The 27,452-nt window shown below is 51.0% G+C and overlaps 1 protein-coding gene across 13 annotated transcripts; it reads left to right on the top strand.

Moving 5' to 3' along the window:
• Positions 1 to 1,446: 1,446 nt before the first annotated feature.
• On the top strand, positions 1,447 to 25,336 carry LOC101952482 (zinc finger protein 501-like). 13 transcript variants are annotated; one of them, XR_010594548.1, is made up of 7 exons: positions 1,457 to 1,684; positions 8,258 to 8,346; positions 8,928 to 9,054; positions 10,239 to 10,352; positions 11,406 to 12,898; positions 18,738 to 18,913; positions 21,596 to 21,776. XR_010594548.1 is itself a non-coding variant. In XM_065576770.1 (7 exons), the coding sequence occupies exons 2-7, from the start codon at positions 8,269 to 8,271 to the stop codon at positions 21,597 to 21,599; spliced, it is 1,872 nt and encodes a 623-aa protein (XP_065432842.1). In that variant the 5' UTR covers positions 1,457 to 1,684; positions 8,258 to 8,268; the 3' UTR covers positions 21,600 to 21,776. The 13 variants fall into 13 exon arrangements, 9 of the variants coding, with proteins under 9 accessions (XP_065432845.1, XP_065432847.1, XP_065432846.1 ...); XR_010594551.1 differs by having other exon boundaries at positions 11,406 to 13,826; positions 18,738 to 18,793; XM_065576770.1 differs by having other exon boundaries at positions 18,738 to 18,793.
• Positions 25,337 to 27,452: the final 2,116 nt, after the last annotated feature.

Below are 27,452 nucleotides of genomic sequence, written 5' to 3'. Positions count from 1 at the left end.
CCATCCCATGCCCCTTCCCCACCACTCCATCTCCTCCCCATCCCACCCCCTTCTTTCCCCACTGCCTCTGTCCCCCTGCCCTGCCTGCCCCACCGTGGGCACTCACTGTTGTACAAGATGAAGGATGGCTCCCAGCACACAGACGGGAGCTCAACCAGCACTAGGACCCAGAAGGGGGTGTCCAGCTGGAAAGTCCGGGGAGCTGAGCAGCACCTTCTTTTTTCAGCCTGGCTGCGCAGCTCTGCAGTCACAGAGTAGGTCTGCTCCTTCCACCCCCCTCCCCAAGGCCCCACCCCCGCCTCTTCTCTGCCTCCTCTCCCCAGGTGAGCATGCTGCGGCTGTACCCCTCCCTGACCCTCCTGCTGGCAAACAGCTGATCAGCGGCGGAGAGGGGGAGGGCGGGAAGGGAGCAAGCTGTGAGAAGAGGCAGGGGAGGGGGAGCTTGGCTGCCCTACTGCAACAGGAGCCTCAGTGCCAGGAGCACCAAGCTTCTGCCCCCCGCAGGAGAGAGCGGGGAGCGGAGAAGAGTGGGCCTGGTCGGGGCCCCCCTGGAGTGTGGGCCCGGCTCCATGGAGCAAGTGGCTCCATGGTAAACCCGCTACTGCCCCATGGCACTGGCAAGAAGGAGCAGTGCTGGCTGCCCCACTGCAGTTTGTCCCAGGCCTGCACCCATCTTGGGGGGGCTGAGGGCAAAATTGAGCGAGTGGCAAGGTGACCCCCGTGCACCAGGTCACAGCACAGCTCACTCCATTTGTCCCCCACACCACTGCCCCTTGTCATAGGGGGGGTCAATGGGGCCAAACCTGGGTGGCCAGAGCACCAGCCCCTGACCCAGATTAGCTAGAGCTTCAGGGGCCACGGCTGGTATGCAGGCAGGGAGCTGCGGTCAGTGCCCGGTAGGGAGCCAGCCGGGAGGGGGCAGAGGGGATCCCTGAGGGGGCATGAAGGGGGTTTACCTAGAGCACAGGGATAGGTTCATCCAGTTGCAAAACGGGAGGGTTGCTATACGTGTCGTCACACCTGCCCCACAAGTTACTCCAGGAACCTGACAGCTCCCCGGAATGAGGGGAGCGGAGCTGGTGGCTCCGGCCCAGGGCTGGTAGGCAGATGGGGTGTGTGTGCAGACAAGAGACCTCCCCGAGCCGGTCTGTTCCCGAAGCGGGTCACACCCAGAGTCCATGTCACCCGGCCACGACTCGCCTGCAGCTCTAGCTCTGCGCTGCCTCTCCAGGACCAGGGACCCCATCGCCCTGGGACTCTCTCTGGGACAATCCCCAGTCTCCATAGACACCCCCCTTCCCCGGGACCGTCTCTTCTCTGTTCGCCCAGGGCTACATTGGGTTCTCTGCCCAACGCCCCTTAGCTGGGAGCAGCTGCCCGAGCCCGGGGGTGGGCGGTGGGACCCGGGGGCAGAGCTGGGGCAGGGCTGCGGTGAATCCCTTGGGCGCTAGGACCCAGGAGCCGCTGGGCGGCGGCGCTGGGCTCAGTCCGGCAGCGGGAAGCGACTCGCAGCCGCTGCGGTGACTCCGGGTCCCGGCTCGATCCCCGAGCCCGGCGGCTGCTGCGGGGAGCCCGGAGCCCGGGCTGCAGCCGGGAGCGGGGAGTCTCCGGCCGGGCCCTTCCCGCTGCTCCCCGGGAGCCGCCCCCAGGCAGAGCCCCCGGCCCGGCCCCGCTCGGGGGGAAGGTGAGGGACCCCCCAGGGAGCGGTGCCCCGGGCTGCGGGGAGCGGGTCTGGCCCCAGGCTGCTCCCCGCCGAGCTGGCTGCGATGCCTGGGCCCGGGAAAGCTGCCGCCAGCCCCAGGGTGTGCGGGGGAGGCCGGGACAGGGAGAGCTGGGGGGGGGGAGGGGAGAGAACGGAGATGTGGGAGAGGGCAGGAATTGGGGAACAGGGATGTGGGAGGGGGCAGGAGGGGGGTGACCGGGGATGTGGGAGAGGGCAGGAATTGGGGAACAGGGCTGTAGGAGGGGGAGGGAGAGGGGTGACCAGGGATGTGGGAGGGGTCAGGAATTGGGGAACAGGGATGTGGGAGGGGGCAGGAGGGGGGTGACCGGGGATGTGGGAGGGGTCAGGAATTGGGGAACAGGGATGTGGGAGGGGGTGAGCAGGGATGTAGGAGGGGGTGACCGGGGATGTGGGAGGGGGCAGGAATTGGGGAACAGGGCTGTAGGAGGGGGCAGGAATTGGGGAACAGGGCTGTAGGAGGGGGTGACCAGGGATCTGGGAGAGGGCAGGAATTGGGGAACAGGGATGCAGGGGGCGGGAGGGGGCCGGGGGATGTGGGGCGCTGGAGGGAGGCTGGGGGAACACACAGGTATCGGGGCAGGGGGAGAATTCTGGGGCTCAGGGGAGCAGAGCTGGACTAGAGGGAAACTCTGAGTGTCCGATAAAGGGAAGAAAAGGGGGGCTGTGGGGGAGCTGGAGGGAGAATATGGAACAAGCAGAGACTGGCTGGGGAGGGCAGAGCCAGAGGGCAGGAGGAGGGTGGGGGATGGAGAGAGATACAATGGCAATTGGCAGCTCCCCCACCCAGCAGCCAGTGAGGAATCTTTTCCCCTAGACATGGGGGTGGGTAAGCAGGGGACTTCCCCTGAAGGGCTCAGAATTTACAAGGCAAATATCTCCTCTCTGTCACAGCCTGTTTACAATTGAGGTTGAGAGAGAGTTCAGTGGTTTGAGCTTTGGCCTGCTAAACCCAGGGTTGTGAGCTCAATCCTTGAGGGGCCACTTAGGGATCTTGGGGCAAAAGTCAGTACTTGGTCCTGCTAGTGAAGGCAGGGGGCTGGACTTGCTGACCTTTCAGGGTCCCTTCCAGTTCTATGAGATGGGTATATCTCCATATATTATATTTAAAATTTAGTCTTTATATGTATGATTACCTGCCCTATGGGTGGATGGCGGATGTGTCCATGGGGTGCAAGGAGCTCCTGGCCCTCAGAGACTGTGTATGGACTTTGGAGACCAAGGTGGCCAAGCTGAGGGAGGCAGAGATGTACATAGAGGGACACAGTAGAATGGTCCCACCCCCCGGTCTGACAGCCTCTGTGCTGTTGAGGAGGATGAAAGTTCCAGGGAAGGAGAACATCCAACTGGAGCAGAGGGAAATCATCCTATAGTTGGATCCCTCCTTCCAGATGATGTTGTGGTTTCCTCTCGCACTGAGGATACCTCTCCGGGGAGGGAACTCTAGCTATTAGGAAGAGACAGGTATTTAGTAATGGACGGTTCAATCATTAGAAACAGAGAGCTGGGTTTGCGACGACTGGGAGAACCACACGGAGACTTGCCTGCCTGGTGTGAAGGTTGCAGATCTCTCGAGACATCTAGATAGACTTATATGTAGTGCTGGGGAAGAGTCAGTGGTTGTGATACATGTAAGTACCAATGACATAGGGAAGGGAAGGGTAGGGGAGAGGTCCTGGAGGCCAAATTTAGGCTGCTAGGTAAGAGATTGACTTTAGGACTCCATGGTTGCATTCTCTGAGATGCTCCCAGTTCCACACACAGGGCCAGTTAGACAGGCAGAACTGCACGGTTTCAATGCATGGATGAGACGATGGTGTAGAGAGGAGGGGTTTCGATTTATTAGGAACTGGGGAAACTTTTGGGAAAGGGGGAGCCTATACAGGAAAGATGGGCTCCACCTAAATCAAAATGGAACCAAATTGCTGGCACTTAACATTAAAAAGGTTGTAGAACAGTTTTTAAACTAGGGCTGGGGGAAAGCCGACAGGTGTGGAGGAGCACATGGTTCGGACATCCCTTAGGGGAGGATCTATTCATAGAGAATCTCTATGTCCTAGTGAGGACAAGAGAATGGAAAATGATAAAATACGGGCAGGGTCGGATCAAAAACAGTCAAATAAAAAGATTCCCATTCAATTACATTGTGTAATGGCAAACAGCTAAAAGGAGACAAGTTTTTAAAGTGCTTATTTACCAATGGTAGAAGACTAAATAAAATGGGTGAACTAGAGTGCCTCATATTAAATGAGGATATTGATGTAATAGGCACCACAGAAACTTGGTGGAATGAGGATAATCAATGGGATACAGTAATACCAGGGTACAAAATATATCGGAAGGACAGAACAGGTCGTGCTGGTGGGGGAGTGGCATTATATGTGAGAGAAAGCGTAGAATCAAATGAAGTAAAAATCGTAAATGAATCAAATGGTACCATAGAGTCTTTCTGGATAATAATTCCATAAGACTATAGCAGTAGGGATATATTACTGACAACCTGACCAGGATGGTGATAGTGACTGTGAAATGTTCAGGGAGATTAGAGAGGCTATTAAAATAAAAAATTCATTGATAATGGGGGATTTTAATTATCCCCATATTGACTGGGTACATGTCGCCTCAGGATGGGATGCAGAGATAAAGTTTCTTGACCCCTTAAATGACTGCTTCTTGGAGCAGCTGGTCCTGGAACCCACAAGAGGAGAGGCAATTCTTGATTTAGTCCCAAGTGGAGCACAGGATCTGGTCCAAGAGGTGAATATAGCTGGACCGCTTGGTAATAGTGACCATAATATAATTAAATTTATCACTGTGGTGGGGAAAACACCACAGCAGCCCAACACGGTAGCATTTAATTTCAGAAAGGGGGACTACACAAAAATGAGGAAGTTAGTAAAACAGAAATTAAAAGGTACAGTGCCAAAAGTAAAACCCCTGCAAGCTGCATGGAAACTTTTTAAAGACACCATAATAGAGGCTCAACTTGAATGTACACCCCAAATTAAAAAAACATAGTAAGAGAACCAAAAAAGAGCCACTGTGGCTAAACAACGAAGTAAAAGAAGCAGTGAGAGGCAAAAAGGCATCCTTTAAAAAGTGGTAGTTCACTCTACCACTGAGGAAAATAGAAAGGAGCATAAACATTGGCAAATGAAGTATAAAAATACAATTAGGAATGCCAAAAAGAATTTGAGGAACAGTTAGCCAAAGACTCAAAAAGTAATAGCAAAAACAATTTTAAGTACATCAGAAGCAGGAAGCCTGCTAAACAACCAGTGGGGCCACTGGACGATCAAGATTGCCCTTATATAAATCCATGGTACGCCCAAATCTTGAATACTGCATTCAGATGTGGTCTCCTCATCTCAAAAAAGATATACTGGCATTAGAAAAGGTTCAGAGAAGGGCAACTCAAATGTTTAGGGGTTTGGAACGGGTCCCATAGGAGGAGAAATTAAAAAGTCTAGGACTTTTCAGCTTGGAAAAGAGGAGACTAAGGGGGGATACGATAGAGGTATATAAAATCATGAGTGATATGGAGTAAGTGAATAAGGAAAAGTTATTTACTTGTTCCCATAATGGGCAGCAGGTTTAAAACAAACAAAAGGAAGTTCTTCTTCACACACCGCACGGTCAACCTGTAGAACTCCTTGCTTGACGAGGTTGTGAAGGCTAGGACTATAACAGGGTTATATATTCATAGGTTAAGTCTATTAATGGCTATTAGCCAGGATGGGTAAGGAATGGTGTCCCTAGCCTCTGTTTGTCAGAGTGTGGAGATGGATGGGAGGAGAGAGATCACTTGATCGTTACCTGTTAGGTTCATTCCCTCGGGGACACCTGGCATTGGTCACTGTCGGTAGACAGGATACTGGGCTAGATGGACCTGTGGTCTGACCCAGTATGGCCGTTCTTATGTTCTTATGAGATGCTAAAGGAGCACTCAAGGACGATAAGGCCATTACAGAGAAACTAAATGAATTATTTGCATCGGTCTTCATGGCTGAGGATGTGAGGGAGATTCCCAAACCTGAGCCATTCTTTTTAGGTGACAGATCTGAGGAACTGTCCCAGATTGAGGTATCATTAGAGGAGGTTTTGGAACAAATTGATAAACTAAATAGCAATAAGTCACCATAACCAGATGGTATTCACCCAAGAGTTCTGAAGGAACTCAAATGTGGAATTGCAGAACTTACTAAGTGTAGTCTGTAACTTATCATTTAAATCAGCTTCTGTACCAGGTGACTGGAGGATAGCTAATGTGATGCCAATTTTTAAAAAAGGGCTCCAGAGGTAATCCTGGCAATTACAGGCCTATAAACCTGATTCAGTACCGGGCAAACTGGTTGAAACTATAATAAAGAACAAAATTGTCAGACACATAGATGAACATAATTTATTGGAGAAGAGTCAACATGGTTTTAAGAAGAACAGGAGTACTCGTGGCACCTTAGAGACTAACAAATTTATTAGAGCATAAGCTTTCGTGGACTACAGCCCAATTGTTGACTGCATCCGAAGAAGTGGGCTGTAGTCCACGAAAGCTTATGCTCTAATAAATTTGTTAGTCTCTAAGGTGCCACGAGTACTCCTGTTCTTCTTTTTGCGGATACAGACTAACACGGCTGCTACTCTGAAACCTAACATGGTTTTAGTAAAGGGAAATCATGCCTCACCAATCTACTAGAATCCTTTGAGGGGGGTAAACAAGCATTTGGACAACGGGGATCTAATGAATATGGTGTACTTTGCTTAAGAGCCTTTGGTGAGGAACCTTGTCAAAGGCTTTCTGAAAATCTAAGTAAGCTGCAATGGGATAAGAGGGAAGGTCCTCTCATGGATTGGTAACTGGTTAAAAGAGAGGAAACAAAGGGTAGGTATAAATGATCCGTTTTCAAAATGGAGAGAGGTAAATAGTGGTGCCCCCAGGGCATAGGCACCAACTTTTCCAGGCCCCAGTGGGTGCTCGCTCCCGGCTCCACCCCGCCTCCTCCTGCCCCGCCCCATCCCAACCCCTTCCCCAAAGTCCCTGCCCTACTCTGCCCCCTCCCTGCTCCTATTGGACCCCTTCCCCAAATCCTCACCCGGGACCCACCTCTTCCCCGAGCGTGCCGCGTTCCCCCTCCTCTCCTCTCTGTCCCAGCGCTTGTTGCCACGAATCAGCTGTTTCGTGGCGGGAAGCGCTGGGAGGGAGGAGGGAGAAGTGGAGCCACGGCGCGCTCAGGGGAGGAGGCGGAGCGGAGGTGAGCTGGGGCGGGGCAGGATGGGGAGCTGCCGGTGGGTGCAGAGCACCCACCAATTTTTCCCCTTGTGTACTCCAGCCCCAGAGCACCCATGGAGTTGGCACCTATGTCCCAGGGGTCTCTTCTGGGACCAGTCCTATTCAACAATTATAAATGATCTGGAAAAAGGGGTAAACAGTGAGGTGGCAAAATTTGCAGATGATACAAAATTACTCAAGATAGTTAAGACCCAGGCAGACTGTGAAGAGCTACAAAAGGATCTCTCAAAACTGGATGACTGGACAACAAAATGGCAAATGAAATTTAATATTGATAAATGCAAAGTAATGCACATTGGAAACCATAATCCCAACTACACATATAAAATAATTAGCTGTTACCACTCAAAAAAGAAATCACAGAGTCATTGTGGATAGTTCTCTGAAAACATCCACTCAGTGTGCAGCAGTCAAAAAAGCGAACAGAATACTGGGAATAATCAAGAAACGGATTGATAATAGGACAGTAAACATCATCTTGCCCCTATATAAATCCATGGTATGCCCACATCTTGAATGCTACGTGTAGATGTGGTCGCCCCATCTCCAAAAAGGTATATTGGAATTGGAAAAGGTTCAGAAAAGGGCAACAAAAATGATTAGGGATATGGAACGGCTTCCGTATGAGGAGAGATTAATAAGACTGGGACTTTTCAGCTTGGAAAAAAGATGGCTAAGGGGAGATATGATTGAGGTCTAAAATCATGACTGGTGTAGAGAAAGTAGATAAGGAAGTATTGTTTACTACTTCTCATAACACAAGAACTAGGCGTCACCAAATGAAATTAGTAGGCAGCAGGTTTAAAACAAATAAAAGGAAGTATTTCTTCACACAACGCAATCAACCTGTGGAACTCCTTGCCAGAGGATGTTGTGAAGGCCAAGACCATAACAGGGTTCAAAAAAGAACTAGATAAGTTCATGGAGGATAGGTCCATCAATGGCTATTAGCCAGGATGGGCAGGAATGGTGCCCCTAGCCTCTGTTTACCAGAAGCTGGGAATGAGCGACAGGGGATGGATCATTTGATGGTTCCCTGTTCTGCTCATTCCCTCTGGGGCACCTGGCACTGGCCACTGTCAGAAGACAGGATACTGGGCTAGATGGACCTTTGGTCTGACCCCGTAGGGCCATTCTTATGTTCTTTAAAGAGCCTAGGGGGAATTGGGGTGTGAAATGGAATAACGCTAATTCAGAAACCTCCCCAATTGCTCTTCTCACCCTGACAGGTTGCAGAATAATGACCCCAGATCGCTCCAGATCGTCCCATTTTCCTAGGGGCTGGGGCAGGGAAATGGCTGTGGTGGATCCAACTCAGGTAGGGGATTTTGGGGGGAGCTGCTGGGGAGGGTTGAGGTAGAGGGGGGAGGGGCAAGAAATACACAAGGTGAGGCAGGGAGGGGGACAGGGTGTGATAAACCTGCTGGGACATGCTCAGCCTAGGGGCTCTTTTATGAACAGGCTCATTGTTGCGGGTGGGGGGGTGAACATTCCCCCATTTCTGAAAAAGGAAACCGATCCCCCTCAGACACGGCTGGGAAAGCAGCAAAATGCTGGAGCCTGAACCCCCTGGGCTGAGACTGCAGTGAAACACAAATGGGAGGTGCTGGGATTCCTGTCCCTGTTCCCTGCACTGAGCTTTGCCTCCCACATCAGCCTGTGCCTAGTAGGTGGGTAGGAAATGAGAAGACCCTGCCCTCCTCCATCTGCTGGGAGGACAAGGAGCTCTCCTCTTCTCTCTGTTCCCTGCAGCCTTCTGGCCACTGTGAGCAGGGTGGGGATGGGATTCTGCTCCTCTGGCCCTCCCAGAGCTGTCCTGGTGTTGTGCTTCTTCCCCCATGAATAGTGGGGCTGTGGCTGGGGCACCAGGCTCTGAGTGGGGGGCACCTGTTGTTTCAGATGCCAGTGAGCTTCGAGGAGGTGGCTGTGTATTTCACCGCGGGGCAGGGGGCTCTGCTGGACCCCGCTCAGAGAGCCCTCTACAGGGACGTCATGCAGGAGAACTATGAGACTGTGACCTCGCTGGGTAAGGATTCCTGTCCCCTCAGCTATTTGAAGCCATGGGGCCTGTATTTCCGCATCTGGTCAGGTTTTTCCCTGGTCAGTTAGATTAGAGGGGAATGGATCATATAGTCCACAGCTCCAGTATAAGAGAGACACTCACCTCCAAACCCCTCCAATGGGATAGGGGAGTCATAAAATCATAGGACTGGAATGGATCTCAAGAGGTCATCTAATCCAGTCTCCTGTGTGAACGTAATGGACATGCTAATTCACACCCATCCCTCCAGCTCTCATGAGTGCAGAAGCGGTACGTTATCCTTTCTCAGCAGTTCTCAGACTTCATTGACCATGACCCCTTCTGACAACAAATGTCATAATATGTTAGCCTAAGAGTAAGTGTACCCGAAGATTTATCTGGATGGGGAAATGATATTTGGGCCTCGTAGTTTGGGCCCTGATTAGAATGGGGCCAGGACCCTATACGAGGGTAAACAACCATGCAGAGGGGTCATTCTTTCCTATATTCTATCAAGCTATCAGCTCAATATAGCAAAGCTACTTAACACTCAACCCTGATCCCTACCAAATGGGGAAGTCTGGACCATTGAATTCATCAGGCATGCCAGAGTTGAGGCTGGTCCTCTGTCTCCCACTCCCAGGTCTTCAGGGAAGGGTGTGAGTATGCTAGTTTGCGTAGTCTTTTAGAATAGAAATGTTACCCCAAGGTGCCATAGAATTGAATTACTACTTTGTCATTCTGTGTTTAATAGCATTTATTGTAACGATCTTCATATTTTGATATTCTCCTCAGAATACATGTCCTTGCCACACAAGTGGAGGATCCTCTCATGGTGTTGAACTCTTTCTAACTAGGGACAAAACCCTAAATATTTTCTGGTCAGACCATTGGTGAGCCGTAATAAACTAGCCCATAAATTCAAGTCAATAGATTTAACATCAGAGCTTTGTGTGCCTCAGCAAGTCCCCCAGAACACACAGATCCTGAACACTCGTAGGGAGGGAGTGACAACTTCCCCCCACCCCCAGAGATCTGCCTCTCCCACAGGGGCTCAGTGACTATGTTCCCATCTGTTCAGACCCCACAACCCCCCAGCAAATCATGGGGTCAGTTTAAACTCAATTTGTGACAAATCCTGCCCCAATCCTCAGTGCACTCTGCTCATGCCTGATTTCACCCCTGAGCAGGACTCCCCATTCCCAAACCTGCCCTGATCGCCTGGCTGGAAGCAGGGGAAGAGCCGTGGGTCCCGGATCTCCAGGACTCCGAGGAAAGGAAGATCCCAAGAGGCACCCGCAGAGGTGAGGAGTCAGTGACACTGACACAGAAACTATCTGGCAAATGGAGGAAAAAGCTGAAAATCCTCAAAATGTGGTGTGAGCCCCCCTCAGTTCTGCCTCATCTCACCCAGGTCAGGCGCTGGTCAGCAGGTGTCGTATCATCATGGCAGATATCACTCATGGCTTCCCACCCACCCTGTTCCCTGTCAGGAGTTTTCTCCCTGACTTCACTTCCCTGGGAGTGTTTGGATGGGACGTGGAGGCAGAATCCAATTTCTCAGTCTCCCCAACAGTCATTGTGTGAGGGGGTGGACTAAGCCCAAGGGCCCCCTGCTGGAGAGCTCGGGGCTCTGCCACACCCATTCCAGGAAGGGAGCAGTAGAGAGATCCTCCGAGCAGGCTAGAGTGGCTGCACAAGAAGCAAGCACTCAGGGCCCGGGGGGGCATATAAAAAGGAGCAGCAGATCAGAGAAGAGAGAGAGAGTTGTTGGATTGAGCGGCTACTGGGAGCTGAAGGAAAAGGAGTCCGTGCCCAGCTGCCTGAAGGCACTGCAGCACAACAACAGCTAAGTGGGGGCAGGGACCGGGGGAGTGAGAGGCTCCTGGCTGGCAGCTCAGACCGAGCAAAGGACCGAGCAAGCAGCGACCAGAGGAGCATTGAGGAGCTCCTGTCTGGCTGAAGGGACTGGGTGAGGACTGAGCCTGGGGAGGACCCCAGGAAAATAGTGTCTCCAAGGGGGAAGCCCTGGGGATACAGCCCCCTACCAGGGCTGAGACTACTTTAGGACTGAGCCCAGGCAGGGCTAGAGAAACAGCACCAGGGGGGTACTGGGCTAGGCCTGGTGGACTGTGTACCCCGGAAGGGGCCTGTTCTGGTTCACGCGCAGACACTGTGTGACTCAGCCAGAGGGCTGAGTTGTTGAAGAAACCGACTGAGAACCACTGAAAGGGGTCACCAGAGGATAAAGAACGCAGACATGCCCACGAGAGGCGGGTGCTGACCCCATCACACATTCTTTCCTTTCTACCAGCCCAGGCAATGACTCCTGCCTGGACTTTCTCTCTCTTCCCCAGCAGGTGATGAGACAATGAATGAGAACGAGGAGGGGAATCCACAGCAGGAAGGTCCTGACCAAGTGGAACTGCAGGGGAGGTTTTTGAGAAGAGCTCAAGGGAATTTTTCCCAGTACTGGGAACAGAGAAAAGCCTGGAATCATCGGCACAGGTCGGAGAGAAAGTTGGAAAACCGCCAAAGGAAGAAAGTGAATGAAGTAATTGAATGTGGGGGAGGAGGCAAGGATCCCCAGGAAACCACAGACCAGCAGACAAATCCCAAGGAAAAGAAACCATATAAATGCTTGGAGTGTGGGAAGAGCTTCAGTCGGCGCTCAGATCTTATTAAACATGGTAGAATCCATTCCGGAGAGAGACCCTATAAATGCTTGGACTGTGGGAAAAGCTTCAATCAGAGTTCAAATCTTACTACCCATCGGAGAGTGCACATAGGAGAGAGACCCTATAAATGTTTCGAGTGTGGGAAAAGTTTCAGTGTACTATCAACCCTTATTATACATCAGAGAACTCACACAGGAGAGAAACCTTATGAATGTTTGGACTGTGGGAAAAGCTTCTATCGGAGCTCAAATCTTACTGCCCATCAGAGAGTGCATACAGGAGAGGGACCACATAAATGTCTTGAGTGTGGGAAAAGCTTCAGTGCACCATCAGTCCTCCTTATACACCAGAGAACCCACACGGGAGAGAAACCTTATAAATGCTTGGAGTGTGGGAAAAGCTTCAGTCAGAGCTCAGGCCTTATTAGCCATGAGAGAATCCATACAGGGGAGAGACCATATAAATGCTTGGACTGTGGGAAAAGCTTCAGTCGCCGCTCAGACCTTAGTAACCATGGGAGAATCCACACAGGAGAGAGACCATATAAATGCTTGGTCTGTGGGAAAAGCTTCAGTCAGAGCTCAGGCCTTATTAACCATAGCAGAATCCACATGGGAGAGAGACCCTATACATGCTTGGACTGTGGGAAATGCTTTTATGGGAGCTCAAATCTTACTGCCCATCAGAGAGTGCACATAGGAGAGGGACCATATAAATGTCTTGAGTGTGGGAAAAGCTTCAGTGCACCATCAGTCCTCCTTATACACCAGAGAACCCACACGGGAGAGAAACCTTATAAATGCTTGGAGTGTGGGAAAAGCTTCAGTCAGAGCTCAGGCCTTATTAGCCATGAAAGAATCCATACAGGGGAGAGACCGTATAAATGCTTGGACTGTGGGAAAAGCTTCAGTCACCGCTCAGGCCTTAGTAACCATGGGAGAATCCACACAGGAGAGAGACCATATAAATGCTTGGACTGTGGGAAAAGCTTCAGTCGCCGCTCAGACCTTAGTAACCATGGGAGAATCCACACAGGAGAGAAACCCTATAAATGTTTGATCTGTGGGAAAAGCTTCAATCGGAGCTCAAATCTTCATACCCATTGGAGAGTGCACACAGGAGAGAGTGGGAAAAGTTTCAGTGAGAGCTCAAAGCATCAGGAGAGCAATCATGTAAGTGCCTCAGCTGTGGGGTAAGTTTTATTCGAAGATCAAACCTTGCTTCATATCAGACAATTCACATGAGAGAAACCCTATAAGTGCTTGGATGGTAGGAAAAGCTTCAATAACTGCAGGAAAAAAGTCAGTCTGAGCTCACACATTATTCCACATGTGATAACTCACAGAATAAAGACCTTGAATGTGGCAGAAGCTTCATTTGGTGCTCGCATCAGAGACTTCTCCACATAGGAGAGAAATTCTCTCACTGCCCTGACTAGGGCTGGCCATAGTAAAAATTCCATTTCCTAATTCCCACCCGCAGCAGGGGCATTTGGCTCCCAGGTATCCATTGGGGGCAGGTTCCAGCAGCAGCTGACCCTGAGCTGGTCAGGAACCCTCTGGCTTTGCCTGGTCTCAGCAAAGCCCAGCAGAGGAGGAGAAGTCCCAATCAGCCCTTCCTCCCTGCTGCAGCCCTGGTGCTGAGCTCAGGTGTGACAATGCAGTTCTGGCGGAACCCAACTGAGAGTGCCAACTCAGGACAAATTGCTCAAACAGGGCAGTTACAGCCCAAGGCTGGGGTTTTTTCCACCTCTAAGGCAAACCAAACCAGCCAGACTAGGAGGACTTCGGTCTCACCCCACTGGCTAACCGCCAAGTCTCACAAGCAATCTCCTTAGACACTCCAGTTTCCCAGTATTACCACCAGTGCCACTCGTTATGGGGACAAATGGTTATGAAAACCAATACCCCAGTAACCTTTTTTCTTTTCTCTTGAATCATAGAATCATAGAATATTAGAGTTGGAAGGGACCTCAAGAGGTCATCTAGTCCAACCCCCTGCTCAAAGCAGGACCAATTCCCAGCTAAATCATCCCAGCCAGGGCTTTGTCAAGCTGGGCCTTAAAAACCTCCAAGGAAGGAGACTCCACCACCTCCCTAGGTAACGCATTCCAGTGTTTCACCACCCTCCTAGTGAAATAGTTTTTCCTGATATCCAACCTGGACCTCCCCCACTGCAACTTGAGACCATTGCTCCTTGTTCTGTCATCTACCACCACTGAGAACAGCCGAGCTCCATCCTCTTTGGAACTCCCCTTCAGGTAGTTGAAGGCTGCTATCAAATTCCCCCTCATTCTTCTCTTCTGGAGACTAAACAATCCCAGTTCCCTCAGCCTCTCCTCATAAGTCATGTGCTCCAGACCCCTAATCATTTTTGTTGCCCTCCGCTGGACTCTTTCCAATTTTTCCACATCCTTCTTGTAGTGTGGGGACCAAAACTGGACACAGTATTCCAGATGAGGCCTCACCAATGTCGAATAAAGGGGAACAATCACGTTCCTCGATCTGCTGGCAATGCCCCTACTTATACAGCCCAAAATGCCGTTAGCCTTCTTGGCAACAAGAGCACAAAGGACCAAGCCCCAGACCCAGGTCAATATACAAATCAGATCTTACCCACAAATCACGCTGTTGCCAATCCTTTAGAATCTAAAATCTAAAGGTTTATTCATAAAAGGAAAAAGATAGAGATGAGAGTTAGAATTGGTTAAATGGAATCAATTACATACAGTAATGGCAAAGTTCTTGGTTCAGGCTTGCAGCAAGGGGAGAGGGATAGCTCAGTGGTTTGCACATTGGTCTGTTAACCCCAAGGTTGTGAGTTCAATCCTTGAGGGGGCCATTTAGGGATCTGGGTAAAAAAAAAAAAAGTAGTTGGGGAGTGGTCCTGCTTTGAGCAGCGGGTTGGACTAGATGACCTCCTGAGGTCCCTTCCAACCCTGATATTCTATGATTTGCAGCAGCGATAGAATAAACTGCAGGTTCAAATCAAGTCTCTGGAATACATCCCCAGCTGGGATGGGTCCTCAGTCCTTTGTTCAAAGCTTCAGCTTGTAGCAAAGTTCCTCCAGAGGTATGAAGCAGGATTGAAGACAAGATGGAGATGAGGCATCAGCCTTATATAGTCTTTTCCAGGTGTAGGAACACCTCTTTGTTCTTACTGTGGAAAATTACAGCAAAATGGAGTCTGGAGTCACATGGGCAAGTTCCTGCATACTTTGCTGAGTCACAAGGCATATTTGCCTTCTTTCAATGGGTCCATTGTATAGCTGATGGTCCTTAATGGGCCATCAAGCAGGCTAGGCAGAGCTAACACCAGTTTGTCTGGGATGTCACTCAGCAGCATAGCATAAGTTTGAAATAGACAGTATAGAGCCAATATTTATAACTTCAACTACAAAATTGATACACACATATAGACAGCATAATCATAACCAGTAAATCATAACCTTGTCTTAGACACCCCATTTGACCCCCTTTATACAAGATTTGCGTGCCACTACAAGACCTTGGTTGCAACAATGATCTATATGGTCCCAGATTATATCAATAACGTCATATCTCAGCAAAGCCCAGCAGAGGAGAAGTCCCAGTCAGCCCTTCCTCCCTGCTGCAGCCCTGGTGCTGAGCTCAGGGGCCTTCCTGCCTCCAGCTAACCTGCTGGGAGGAGGGAGAGAGAAACTCCTCCAGAAGCTCCCTCTGCCTGGATGAAGTCTCCCCCCCCCCCCCCCCCCTCCTTCCCTGATGTGATGCCCCTTCCACGGAGACTAGGTGAGGGATACTTGGGCCAGGCCCCACATTCACTCTGGATTCCTGCCCCTACACCCCATTTTCCAGCAATCTCTGGGCTGGGCTCCCCCAATTACCTAGAGCCTGATCCCTGCAGGGAGACTGTCCCTGGGGATGGCAACTCTTCCCCTCCCCAAATCCCCCGAGGTGCTGGGTTCCAGGGCATCAAATGTGAAGGGACCAGGAGGACTGGGTTTTGGGGAGGAAATTGGAGGATTGGTGGATGTGGGAAGCACAGGGTCCTGGGGAAATCATAAGGGATCACAGCGGACAATACAAGGAAGAGAGATGCTGCCTCTTATCACTTGCCTCTTTTCCCTGCCTCCTCTGCATTCAGAAAGCACCACTGAGAAGGACTGATTCCTACAGGGTCTTTTGTAGGAGGCCTAAAGGTCTTGGGATCCCATCTCTACTCTGGAGCATCAGCCTCCAAGGGCCTCTTGGGTGGGAAAAGTGGTTGGGATTCACTAGCAAATCTCCTCTGACCCTCCCCTGTTTTTCCTAGTCTAGACTGACCCCAACCATCTTCTATATTCTGATCCACTCAATAGCAGGGGCCTTTGTGGGAGGCCTAAAGGACTAGGGATCTTGTTACCCCAAAATTTGAACCCAAGGCACCCTAATAATGGCCTCTCCATAACCGCAAACCGTTGTCAGTTTGGTGCATCTCAATGGGTAACAGGAGGCAGCCCGGCCTAGAGGAATTGCCTACCTTTTATCCAGGAGTTAGTCTCTAACCGTCAGAGGATTCCTCAGAACAGATTAGTTCTGTGAACTCCTGGGAAGATATGGATACAGCCCTTCCCAAGGATTGACGCTCAAACAGTAATACTTTGAAAACAAATAACATTTATTTAAACAAATCAATTAAGTACACTCATTAAGGGAAAATACAATGCAACACAAGCTACACTACATGACCCATGTAGCAGATACAATGTTGCACAATACAATAGACCTCTTATACATATTTATAAAGCCTTTATAAAATGTTGCAATATTTTACCAAACCTATTGCAATGTAACATACAGATCTCTTACACACACATATAAAACAGCATTGAAATATTACACATTACATGACATTATTAAGTAATAACATACAGGCGAGTCTCATCTTACGCTGGGGTTACGTTTCGCTGTCAGCGCGTAAAGCGAAAATCTCGTATAGTCAAAATTACATTGAGTGTAATGGCGGGTGGAATCGCCCGCACTACAGGTACAGTATTTAAATTGTTATTTTTTTTGTTTGTTTTTGCTGACTGCGCAAAGCTGAATTTGCGCATGTTAAATGCGTGTAAGATGAGATTCGCCTGTACTATGAATGGTGATCAGTCATAGACTGGGTGGGGTAAAATCCATTCGGATGCAGGCATTCAGCTTTGTTAACAATTATTTCCTTATAATCAAGAGAGTTATTCCTTACTTAATCAATTCCGTACTTTCCTTCTGACTCATCTCGGTGATTTCAGCTCTAGAAGGATTCTTTCTTGCTTCTATCTGCTCCGCTCTCTTGATCTTCTCTTCTCTGCTCTCTTATCTCTTCTGCTCACTACACACCCGCACTGAAGCCTGTCTGCTCTGTACCTTATATAGGATTTTTTGACCCTTTTCTGATTCATTGCTCTCTCAATACCAGTTATTACCATAGTGCCCACCTGGTGGGGTGATACCTGTTCAGCCAATCAGCTTTACCTGTCATTTGTGCTGGACCCAGGCAGGAACCTCCTTCTTACCTGACTGACCTCTGGGAGTGAATTTAATCTCACCCTGCTGAACTTTACTTCACCCCAGTTGCCTGCATGCTATTGGTCAACTCTACCTAAGTTCTCCAATTTGATTTTCTTATGTTAAATTATTGCGGCCGCCATTTTGGATTTCTAGCTCACGTTACCTTAAACTATCCCTGTGTAATACTTGTAAAAAGCCTTAAAACTACAACTAACTATATTTTTATGTGTCTAAATATTATGATACCATCACCACTTTTGTTATGCTAATTGGAGCAGGGGGCAGGTAGTGGGAGGGGGCAGATGGGGGTGGGGGCCAGGCTGTTTGGGGAGGCACAGCCTTCCTTACCCAGCGCTCCATACAGTTTCAGAACCCTGATGTGGCCCTCAGGCCAAAAAGTTTGTCCACCCCTGCTTTATAGACCACTGTATTCAAAAGTGTGTAAATGGTAATTGGGGCCATTCCATGTTAGATAAACTAGAGCTGTGAAATATAGATTTGTATTGTTAGAAAATTAGAAGAAGATAGTGGTTGTATTCGTGTGTGTTTACCTATATCTTGTTAGAGCAGGGGTGGCCAACCTGTGGCTCCGGAGCCGCATGCGGCTCTTCAGAGGTTAATATGCGGCTCCTTCCATAGACACCGACTCCGGGGCTGGAGCTACAGGTGCAAACTTTCCAATGCTCACTGTTCAATCCCTGCCTCTGCCACAGGCCCTGCCCCCACTCCCCCCCTTCCCCCAAGGCCCTGCCCCTTCCCGCCCCCTTCCCCGAGCCTGCCGTGCCCTCCCTCTTCTCCTCACCCCCAGAGCGTCCTGCATGCTGCATGAGGCACAGGGAGGGAGGGGAGGCACTGATGGGCGGGCGGCTGGCAGGTGGGGTGGGGGAGCTGATGGGGGCTGCTGACATAATAGTGTGGCTCTTTGGCAATGTACATTAGCAAATTATGGCTCCTTTGCAGGCACAGGTTGGCCACCCCTGGTTTGAGGTTAACAGTGTCACCAGACGGTTCCTATCTGTCACTGTGGTCTATTGATTGAGAGATCAAAAGAGAATTTTAACATTTTGATGAAGTTTTGGTGTAACAATATCATTGTCTGTAATTCTCTTTGAAGTTTGTAGTAAACTGTCTATGAACAGTTACCTGTGTATACAGGGGAAATAGGAGGTTTTACTTCAAAGCCACAATGCTGCACCCAAGGAACACCTGAATGTCAGGAGGCTTCCAGAGAACTATAAAAGGAACTCTTGGGCCGGCATCCTGCTATCTCGGATCTGCTTCAGCTTCATCAGGGGATGTTTCAGTCCATGACTGAGATCTCCAGCTCCAGTCTGGAGCACCCTGATAATGGACATTGGCCTAGAACCTATGGAACTAATTCTGAAAAGAACTTTTTGCAACTCTGATGCTCACCATGTCTACTATGAAACTGCCCTTAGAACTCCATATCTGTGGGTATAACGTTTTTTTAACCCATACTTTCTTTTCTTAGAGCCAGGGCTCTGGCCTTCCCCACCCTCCAAGCCAGCCGAGACTGACCCATTTCAGGTGCCTGACCCCTTCCCTGCCCTACCCGTTGCTCCTCCTCCCTGTATTTGTCTAGCTTCCCAGGCAGAGTCACCTGGTCGCATCCCCCTTCTGGATCTCATGGCTACAGCATACGTGCAGGTAGCCTCACCTGCCCAATAGGCACCAACTTCCCCTCTGGCCTCTGGGTGCCCCACCACCACCCCACCCCTTCCCCCAAGGCCCCAACCCTGCCCCGCCTCTCCCTGCTCCTGCTCCGCCCTGCATCCATTCTACCCTTTCCCCCAAGTCCCTGCCCCCCTGCAAGTTCTGGCCAAGGAGGGGTGGGGAGAGAAGAGGAACTGTCCCTGGCCCCGGGGCTCCACAGACAGTGGCATTGCCCTGGGCCTCCCCTTTCCTCCACCTACGCCTCTCATTGAACTGTCCCTTTGTCCTGCCCAGCTGTTAGTGGGGAGCCTGCCTCATTCCATTTCACATTCTTAGGGCAGGGCTTTGGAGAGGATACGTGTGTCATAAAGGAGAACTACAGACCCATCACAGTGGACGTGTGTAACTCTCCTGGTAACCTCTGTTCCCTCTAAGCTGCCTGGCCGCGCAGCAGGCTATCAAGGACTGTGCAGATGGGGAGAGACACCTCTCCCCCAGCCCCTGGCTACTGTGATGAGAGAGGCCTGGGGAGAGTCCTCACACCCTGCCACAGCCTGCCCCCCCAAACCCCTCATCCCAGGCCCCATTCCAGAGCCTGCACCGCCAGCCAGATCCTCAGCCCCCCATGCCCCAACTCTCTGCCCTGGCCCTGAGTCCTCTCCCACACTCCAAACCCCTCAGCCCCACCCCCCAGCTTCATATTGGTGCACATAACAAAATTCATTAAACACGGATGCAAATAATGAGAGGGAACATTGCTAACAATCAGCAACTCAGTCATCTAGCTAACCCAGTGGTTCTCAAGCTAGTTACCATTGGGGGCAGCTCTCTCTGTGTTATGTGGGCAGCAGCCACACAACATATAGACCAGGGGTTCTCAACCTTTTTCTCTCTGAGGCCCCCCCTCGCCATGCTATACAAATTCAGGGGCTGGGGGCAGAGGGGCCTTGGGCATAGGTGTAGTTTGATGTCTTTTTGGGAGGGCCAGGGCCAGTGGGGCTTGAGCCCTGGATAGCAGGGTCAAGGGAGGCAGAGCCACCTCCACCTTCTGACTCACCTCAGCAAGCCACCCACCTGTCTGGCATGGGGGTGGGGGCAGGGGCGCAACCAAAAATTATAACTCAAAGGTGGGGACCTTAGCTCAAAAAGTTTGAAAACAGCTCAAGATGCAGGGAGGGGGTAGCTAGGGGCTGTATGATGGCAGGGGGTAGCTAGGGGCTGTATGATGGCAGAGGGTAGCTCAGGGTGCAGGGAGGGGGTAGCTAGGGGCTGTGTACGGGCAGGGGGTAGCTCAGGGTGCAGGGAGGGGGTAGCTAGGGGTTGTGTGGGGGCAGGGGATAGCTCAGGGTGCAGGAGAGGGTAGCTAGGGGCTGTGTGGAGGCAGGGAGTAGCTCAGGGTGCAGGGAGGGGGTAGCTAGGGGCTGTGTGGAGGCAGGGGGTAGCTCAGGGGGCAGGGAGGGAATAGCTAGGGGCTGTGTGGGGGCAGGGGGTAGCTCAGGGTGCAGGGAGGGGGTAGCTAGGGGCTGTGTGGGGGCAGGGGGTAGCTCGGTGCAGGGAGGTGTTAGCGAAGGGCTGTGTACGGGCAGGGGGTAGCGAAGGGCTGTGTATGGGCAGGGGGTAGCTCAGGGGGCAGGGAGGGGGTAGTTAGGGGCTGTGTGGAGGCAGGGGGTAGCGCAGGGTGCAGGGAGGGGGTAGCTCAGGGGGCAGGGAGGGGGTAGCTAGGGGCTGTGTGGGGGCAGGGGGCAGGGAGGGGGTAGCGAAGGGCTGTGTACGGGCAGGGGGTAGCTCAGGGGGCAGGGAGAGGGTAGCTAGGGGCTGTGTGGAGGCAGGGGGTAGCGCAGGGGGCAGGGAGGGGGTAGCTAGGGGCTGTGTGGGGGCAGAGGGTGGTGCAGGGAGGGCGTAGCTCAGGGTGTAGGGAAAGGGGTATTAGGGATGGTGCTGGGAGGACTCCTCTGCGGTCACTGTTCCCGGAGGGGTCTGCCAGCCACGGAGTTGGGCAGCTCTAACCAGCTGCCTCTGTGGGAGTAAAGGGGGCTGGGAGTGGAGGAGCAGCTTCAATCTGGGGCACCAGCTGGAGAGGCAGGATCCTGCTGCCTACTCCATGCACCAGCCAGAGCCACAGCTGACCCCCATTGCCTGGCTCCAGCTTCCCGCTTCTGACCTGGGTGGGGGAGGGGCAGGTGTGGAGCTGCCCCAGGATTGCCGTGATCTTGCGCTGCAGTGGGGGGGAGGGGGGGCTATGCCCTCCATGTCCCCAACTCTGCCCATGTGCTCAGGGCTAACCTGCCCCACAGGGAGCACCGGAGCTCAGGGATTCAGCCCCGCACCTCCCATCTTCAGCCCTGCAGGGGGCAGCAGAGATCAGGGCTTCAGCCACAGGGCCCCATGGCCCCCTTGAAAGGGCTCACGAACACCCTGTGGGCCACGGACCCTTGGTTGAGAACCGCTGATCCCGTATGGCCCTGAGGGTGTCACGTGGGCTGCAGCTGTGTACTGATTGGGCTGCAGTCTGCAAGTGGCCCACAAGCTGCAGGTTGAGAACCACTGAGCTAAACCTTCTAGATCTATGAATTCATGGTAACTACAGGGAACAAACAGCTGAAAGTCCCATCAGCTCCTAGCTACCCCCTCCCTGCATCCCATGAAGGCCCATTCTCACATTCTTCTCCTTTGCAGATGAATGAATCTGAGAAGACCCATGTTATTCCTCCTCCTGCGCAGCAGGAAAGTCACAAATAAACCGTCATCCCAAGCCCAAGGTCAGGACGTTGGATTTCAAACCTCCTAGAGACCATTATTGCTCCTGAATGTATCCATTTTATTAAACAACGTACTATCAAGTAGAAATGAGAGGTCACAGAGCGTAAGATAAGATCATTTCTATGGTGTGTGGGTGCTTCTACCGTGCTCAACCCCACAGTGTGTGAGCACTCCCACCTATCAGTGGTGTAATAAGCAGCCTGTTGGTTCTCTCATCCTTTAATGGGGGAGAAGTATGTGCAGTGCTGTGATGGGTTGAGCCCCCATTTCTAGGGTGCCACTAGATGTGCTGGGGTGCTACTGAGTGTGCCTGTCCCCCCAGCCTGGGTCCCCCCCCCCGACTCTGTGCTGCTGTGTCAGGCTCTCAACCCCCCCTTTCCAGCCACACAGGTAGGGACACGCCCAGCGTTAGAATCACCCCGAGTCTGCGATCAGCTCCTGTGGGAGAGCTCAGCTCAGGGAATTGCCCAGCGCTCTGGGATGGTGCCAACTCTCCTGTGGGGAATTAACTTAAATGTAGGAGTGGATCAGGGGACATCCAGAGAGTCTTGAAAAATCATAATCAAATCCCATCACCGTGTGGGAATCTTAACCCAGCCTCCTGCTCTACACAAGTCTGTTCCAGGAATGGGATTTTATTCTCTGCTTTATAACAATTGCATATCCCCATTACACAGTGTAACGATGGTGCCCTTGGTGGGACCCAACTGAGAGTGCCAATTCAGGACAAAATGCTTAAAGCAGGGCAGTTACAGCCCAGAGCTGGGGTTTTTCCACCTCTAAGGCAAACCAAACCAGCCAGACAGAGAGGACTTTGGTTTTACCCCACTGGCTAACCACAAGTCACACAAGCAATTCCCTTAGACACTCCAGTTTCCCAGTACACCACCAGTGCCACTCATTATGGGGACAAATGGTTATGAAAACCAATACCCCAGTAACCTTTTTTCTTTTCTCTTGATCCCAAAGGACCAAGCCCCAGACCCAGGTCAATATACAAATCAGATCTTACCCACAAATCACGCTGTTGCCAATCCTTTAGAATCTAAAATCTAAAGGTTTATTCATAAAAGGAAAAAGATATAGATGAGAGCTAGAATTGGTTAAATGGAATCAATTACATACAGTAATAGCAAAGTTCTTGGTTTAGGCTTATAGCACTGTTAGAATAAACTGCAGGTTCAAATCAAGTCTCTGGAATACATCCCCAGCTGGGATGGGTCATTCAGTCCTTTGTTTAGAACTTCAGTTTGTAGCAAAGTCCCTCCACAGGCAAGAAGCAGGAATGAAGACAAGATGGAGGAGATGCAGCAGTCTTTTATAGTCTCTTGTGATGTGGCCTTTCTTTCTTTGTTGCAAAGACAAGCATTCGGACACATGGCAAGAAAAAAACCTTAGAGTTCAGTCCATAGGCAGGTTCCTGCATACCTTGCTGAGTCACAAGGTGTATCTGCCTTCTCTCCGTGGGTCAGTTGTATAGCTGATTGTCCTTAATGGACCATCAAGCAGGCTAGGCAGTGCTGACGCCACATTGTCTGGGGTATCATCCAGAAGCATTGCACAAGTTTGAAATACAGACAGTATAGAGCCAATACTTACAACTTTAAATACTAAAATGGCACATGCATACAGATAGCATAATCATAACTAGCAAACCATAACCTTGTTTTAGACACCTTATCTGACCCCCTTTATAGAATATTTGGTGCCACTACAGGACCTTGGTTGCAACAATAATCTATATGTTCCCAGTTCATGTCAATAACGTCCCACACAGCCACTCCAGCCTGGCCTGATGCTCTGAGGTTCACAGGATTCACTTGGCCCTTCCCTAGTAAGGGCACTTCAAGGATTTCTTGCCTGTGTGGATTCTCTGATGTTTAGTAAGGTGTGAGCTACACCGGTATGTTTTCCCACAGGTCAGGCACTTATAGGGCCTCTCTCCAGTGTGTACTCTCTGGTGCACAATAAGTGCTGATGGTACTCTGAAACTTGTCCCACACTCAAGGCATTTATAGGGTTTCTCTTCCGTGTGTACTCTCTGATGTACAAGAAGGTCTGAGCTCTCCCCAAAGCTTTTCCCACAATCACAGCATTTGAAGGGCTTCTCTCCTGTGTGTACCCGCCGATGCCTGCTAAAGATTCAACTGTCACTGAATGTTTTTTGGCACTCGGGACATTTATAAGGTTTCTCTCCAGTGTGTTTTCTCTGATGTGTGGTAAGAGCTGAACTGTATTGGAAGCTTTTCCCACAGGTCAGGCATGTATAGGGCTTTTCTCCCGTGTGGATTCTCTGGTGTCTAACAACTTGTGAGAGCTGAACAAAGCTGATCCCACACGTGGGGCACATGTAGGGCTTCTCTCCTGTGTGGAGTCTCTGATGGTTAATGAGCGTTGTACTCTGAGAGAAGCTTTTCCCACACTCAGCACATCTATAGCGTTTTTCTCCCATGTGGACTGTCTGCTGAGTAATATGGGCAGAACTCCCAGGGAAGCTGTTCCCACAGTCACCAAACATACTGGGTCTGTCTCCAGTGGGGATTCTCTGCTGGGAAGTTTCTTTGATTTTTCCAACCCCTCTGCTCTGGTGAGCTGATTCACTCAGTCTCTGCCCTGGCTCTTTTCCCTGGTGCCCGCATGGCTTGGGCTGAGTCTCCTACGATCTCCCCAAACTGTCCTGTGTGGTTCCTCCTGCTCCGGACTCCCAGCTGAGGATTCTCCTCGGTCTCACTCACCGTCCCAGAGACACAGAGATAATCCAGTTCACGTCACGCCCTCTGCTGCAGAAAAAAGGGGACAAACCAAAAGGGGAGTGGGAAAGTGGAAACACACCGAACAACTGTCCCCAAATCCTTCCCCAAAGAGAGAAAGGAGGGAACCAATTCTGGCACCTCATTCCCATCTGAATAGTTAGGAGAGAGTTTGTTTCTACCTGGGCACACAGGATTGGTGAAAACTCAGAACTGGCATTTGCCATGAAGGTGTAAAACACGGATTCTGAGCCACTTTTGCCAATTCCTTACCTCTGCGGGCATCTCTCAGTATCTCTCTTTCCTCCTCTCCCCAGAGACTGGGGACCCACAGCTCCTCCCTTCACTCCAGCCAGGAGATCATGTCAGGTCTGGAAATGGGAACTCCTACTTGGGGTCAAGCAAACAAATGAGCAATATCAAGTTAGGGCCCAACAGTCAGTTATCTCAATACGTGGCCTGAGTTTCACAAATGCTGAGCCTGCAATGCCGGGGTTCGGTTCTGAATGTCCAGAGTTATTGAGACCAGGCCACTTATTCCGCTGCCTGACTATGGATTTGGAAATGTACTTTTAGGGTCCTGTAATTAAAGTTCCTGGCCTTGGTCATGTGATTATAGCACAGACTCTGCCCCTGCCACCGGGAATAAATCTGTGAGACATTTGTAGATCTGGCTAGTAACAGAGATTTAATAAAGTCAGTGATGCCGCTCAGATGGCTGAAGACACCCATGTGTGGAAGTGTTTGGCAAAATCAGACCCTAAGTTAATAAACAAAACTTACCAAATGGAAGAAGGAATCAGTGTGTGTGCAGAACGGAGAGTTATTGAACCCTCAGAAAACACACACATCACAGGTCGTTTTTAACCAGAGCTGAGAGACGAGACTGTCTGACCTAGGAATTCTCTCTGCGTCAAATGTAAAGTTACCAGCCTAAATCCTTCTGCTACCGAATTAGTTCAAAAGTTGATAACACTTTTTAAAAATAATGGTAAAAGGGTTGTTTCCCCCTTGCTCAAAATGAGGCTAAGTGGTGCTTTTTAATCTGTTTCCAAAACAAATTTGCTCTGGACAGAGGCTTTCTACCCTGAAGATGAACGTAGGCACTGCTGCCAGACGGGCTCAGAGCCAAGATCCATCCAGTGACGTTCAGCCCTTTATAAACAACTGAAAAGGATAAAATTGTGCACCCAAAGAGCAGAATCAAAGGTGCCTCTTTGGGGGATCCTCGTGACCCTGTCCCCAGGGCAGCGTGTCCCCCAGCAGTGCGGGACCAGGCAGAGGCAGGAACTGGCTTTTCCTCTCCCTGCCCCTCCCCTTCTCCCCAGGGCAGTCACTGCCCCGGGGGGCTGCAGGGAATGGGGCTGGGCGGGGCTGGGAGCCAGGAATCTCCCTCCTCCCATTGCTCCTGCTGCCCCTGCCAGTCTCTGCCCCGGCTCCCTCCTGCCCCCTCGGGCTGGGAGACTCGGGCCCTGGCCCGGCCTGGGGCGGTCACTCTCCCGGGGCTGGCTCGGCTCCTGCAGGCGCTGGGGGCATGGGGGGAGGGGGGCAGATCCCGGGGGGGGGGGGGGCAGCAGCTCTGGGACTCGCAGCCCCCCCGAGAGCAGAGCTGGGGGGCGGAGGGGCCGCTGGGGCAGAGTCACTTCCCTGCCCGGCCCTTCCCCCGGGGCCCCCTCACCTGCAGGCTCGGCCCGGGCTCGGCTCACAATGGAGGCGGCGGCAGCGTGTGACCCGGGAAGTCCAGCCCCGGATTCGCGGAGCCCGAGAGAGGAAGCCTGGGAGCTGGAAGCCCGGCCCCGGGATCGGCTACTCCGGGGGGGGGCTCGGGGCATGCGCAGTAACCGCTGCTGAAGCCGCTGGCCCCCCGCTCTCTGCTGCAGCCACAAGGCGGGGCGGGGGGATGGGCGGGGCCCAAGCCCTGGTGGGGGCGGATCAAACGGGGCGGCCGGGTCCGAGGGGGGCTCCAGGGAACGGGGTGCGCGACTCTCGGAGCAGCTAGAACAAAAGCTGCCGGATGCGGGTACTTCATTGGGAGTGACACGTGCTGGAGGCTGCTGGAACTTCCCGGGGGGGATTTGTAAATATCACAGAGGACAATGTCCTGACTCAAAAGTTGCGGCATCCCACGCCGGAAAATTGCATATCAGACCCTCATCCTGACCGAGAAAGAAAAATTGATCACAGAACTGAAACTCAGTGGTAGTTTGAGTAAAAGTCCTTGTGACTTGACTACATTTGTTATTTGCAAACGAACGAAGTCCAGAGCAGTAATCTAGATGTATACTTGGTGCTTTTCAGAGGCCAGTTACATGAAGCTGAAAATAATTTGTGCCAAATCAGCTGGGCAGAAGAATCGAAACAGAAAAATATGAACGAGAATTGGGCATTGTTTAATAGCACATTAGTAAATGTCCAAAATTGTGATTGTGAGGTTGTGAACAAGAAGGCACGCTGGCTTCAACAAAATTGGTTGAAGGCAGCTATATAAAATCAGTCAATCAATCCATCTCTCAAATGCAAAAAGTGAAAATTGCTAGTTATACAAACAAATCAGCAGCTAAGAACTATAGAAAAGTGAAAGGGGAAGGACAGAAACACCAGGCGAACTCTATGGCCAGCAGAGTTAAGGATGATACAGAGGAGTTATGAAGGGTTTTTTAAAGAATATTAAGAACAAAAGAAATTCTAAAAATGATTATGGTCCATTATTAGATGGAAATGGTAGAATTGTCAAAAATAATGCAGAGAAAATATTTCTGTTTTGTATTTGGGAAATAGCTGGATATTGTGGTCATAGCAGATGATGCTGATGAAATGCTTTCCATTCCTAAAGGATTTCTGGGGGATGTTAAACAGCAGCTACTAAAGTGAGATTTTTTTTTAAATCAGCAAGTCAAGATAACTTGCATCAAGAGTATTAAAAGATCTGGCTTAGGAGCTCACTGTGCTGTCAGAGTTGATTTTCAGTAACTCTTGGAACATGGGGGGGGGGTGATGTGGGAATTATAAGCCATCAGCTTGAC

This window comes from Chrysemys picta, chromosome 23, assembly GCF_011386835.1.
Source record: "Chrysemys picta bellii isolate R12L10 chromosome 23, ASM1138683v2, whole genome shotgun sequence".
Classification (NCBI taxonomy): domain Eukaryota; kingdom Metazoa; phylum Chordata; order Testudines; family Emydidae; genus Chrysemys; species Chrysemys picta.
The sequence above is the reverse complement of the archived record's forward strand: the minus strand, read 5'-3'. Positions and strand labels throughout refer to the sequence as shown.

Excerpts from the sequence above, each read along its gene's own strand:
- LOC101952482 (XM_065576767.1), top strand. The coding sequence starts at position 8,269 with ATGACCCCAGATCGCTCCAGATCGTCCCATTTTCCTAGGGGCTGGGGC. Across the intron at positions 8,347-8,927 it reads CTGTGGTGGATCCAACTCAG|ATGCCAGTGAGCTTCGAGGA; the intron begins GTAGGGGATTTT and ends CTGTTGTTTCAG. Across the intron at positions 9,055-10,238 it reads TGAGACTGTGACCTCGCTGG|GACTCCCCATTCCCAAACCT; the intron begins GTAAGGATTCCT and ends ACCCCTGAGCAG.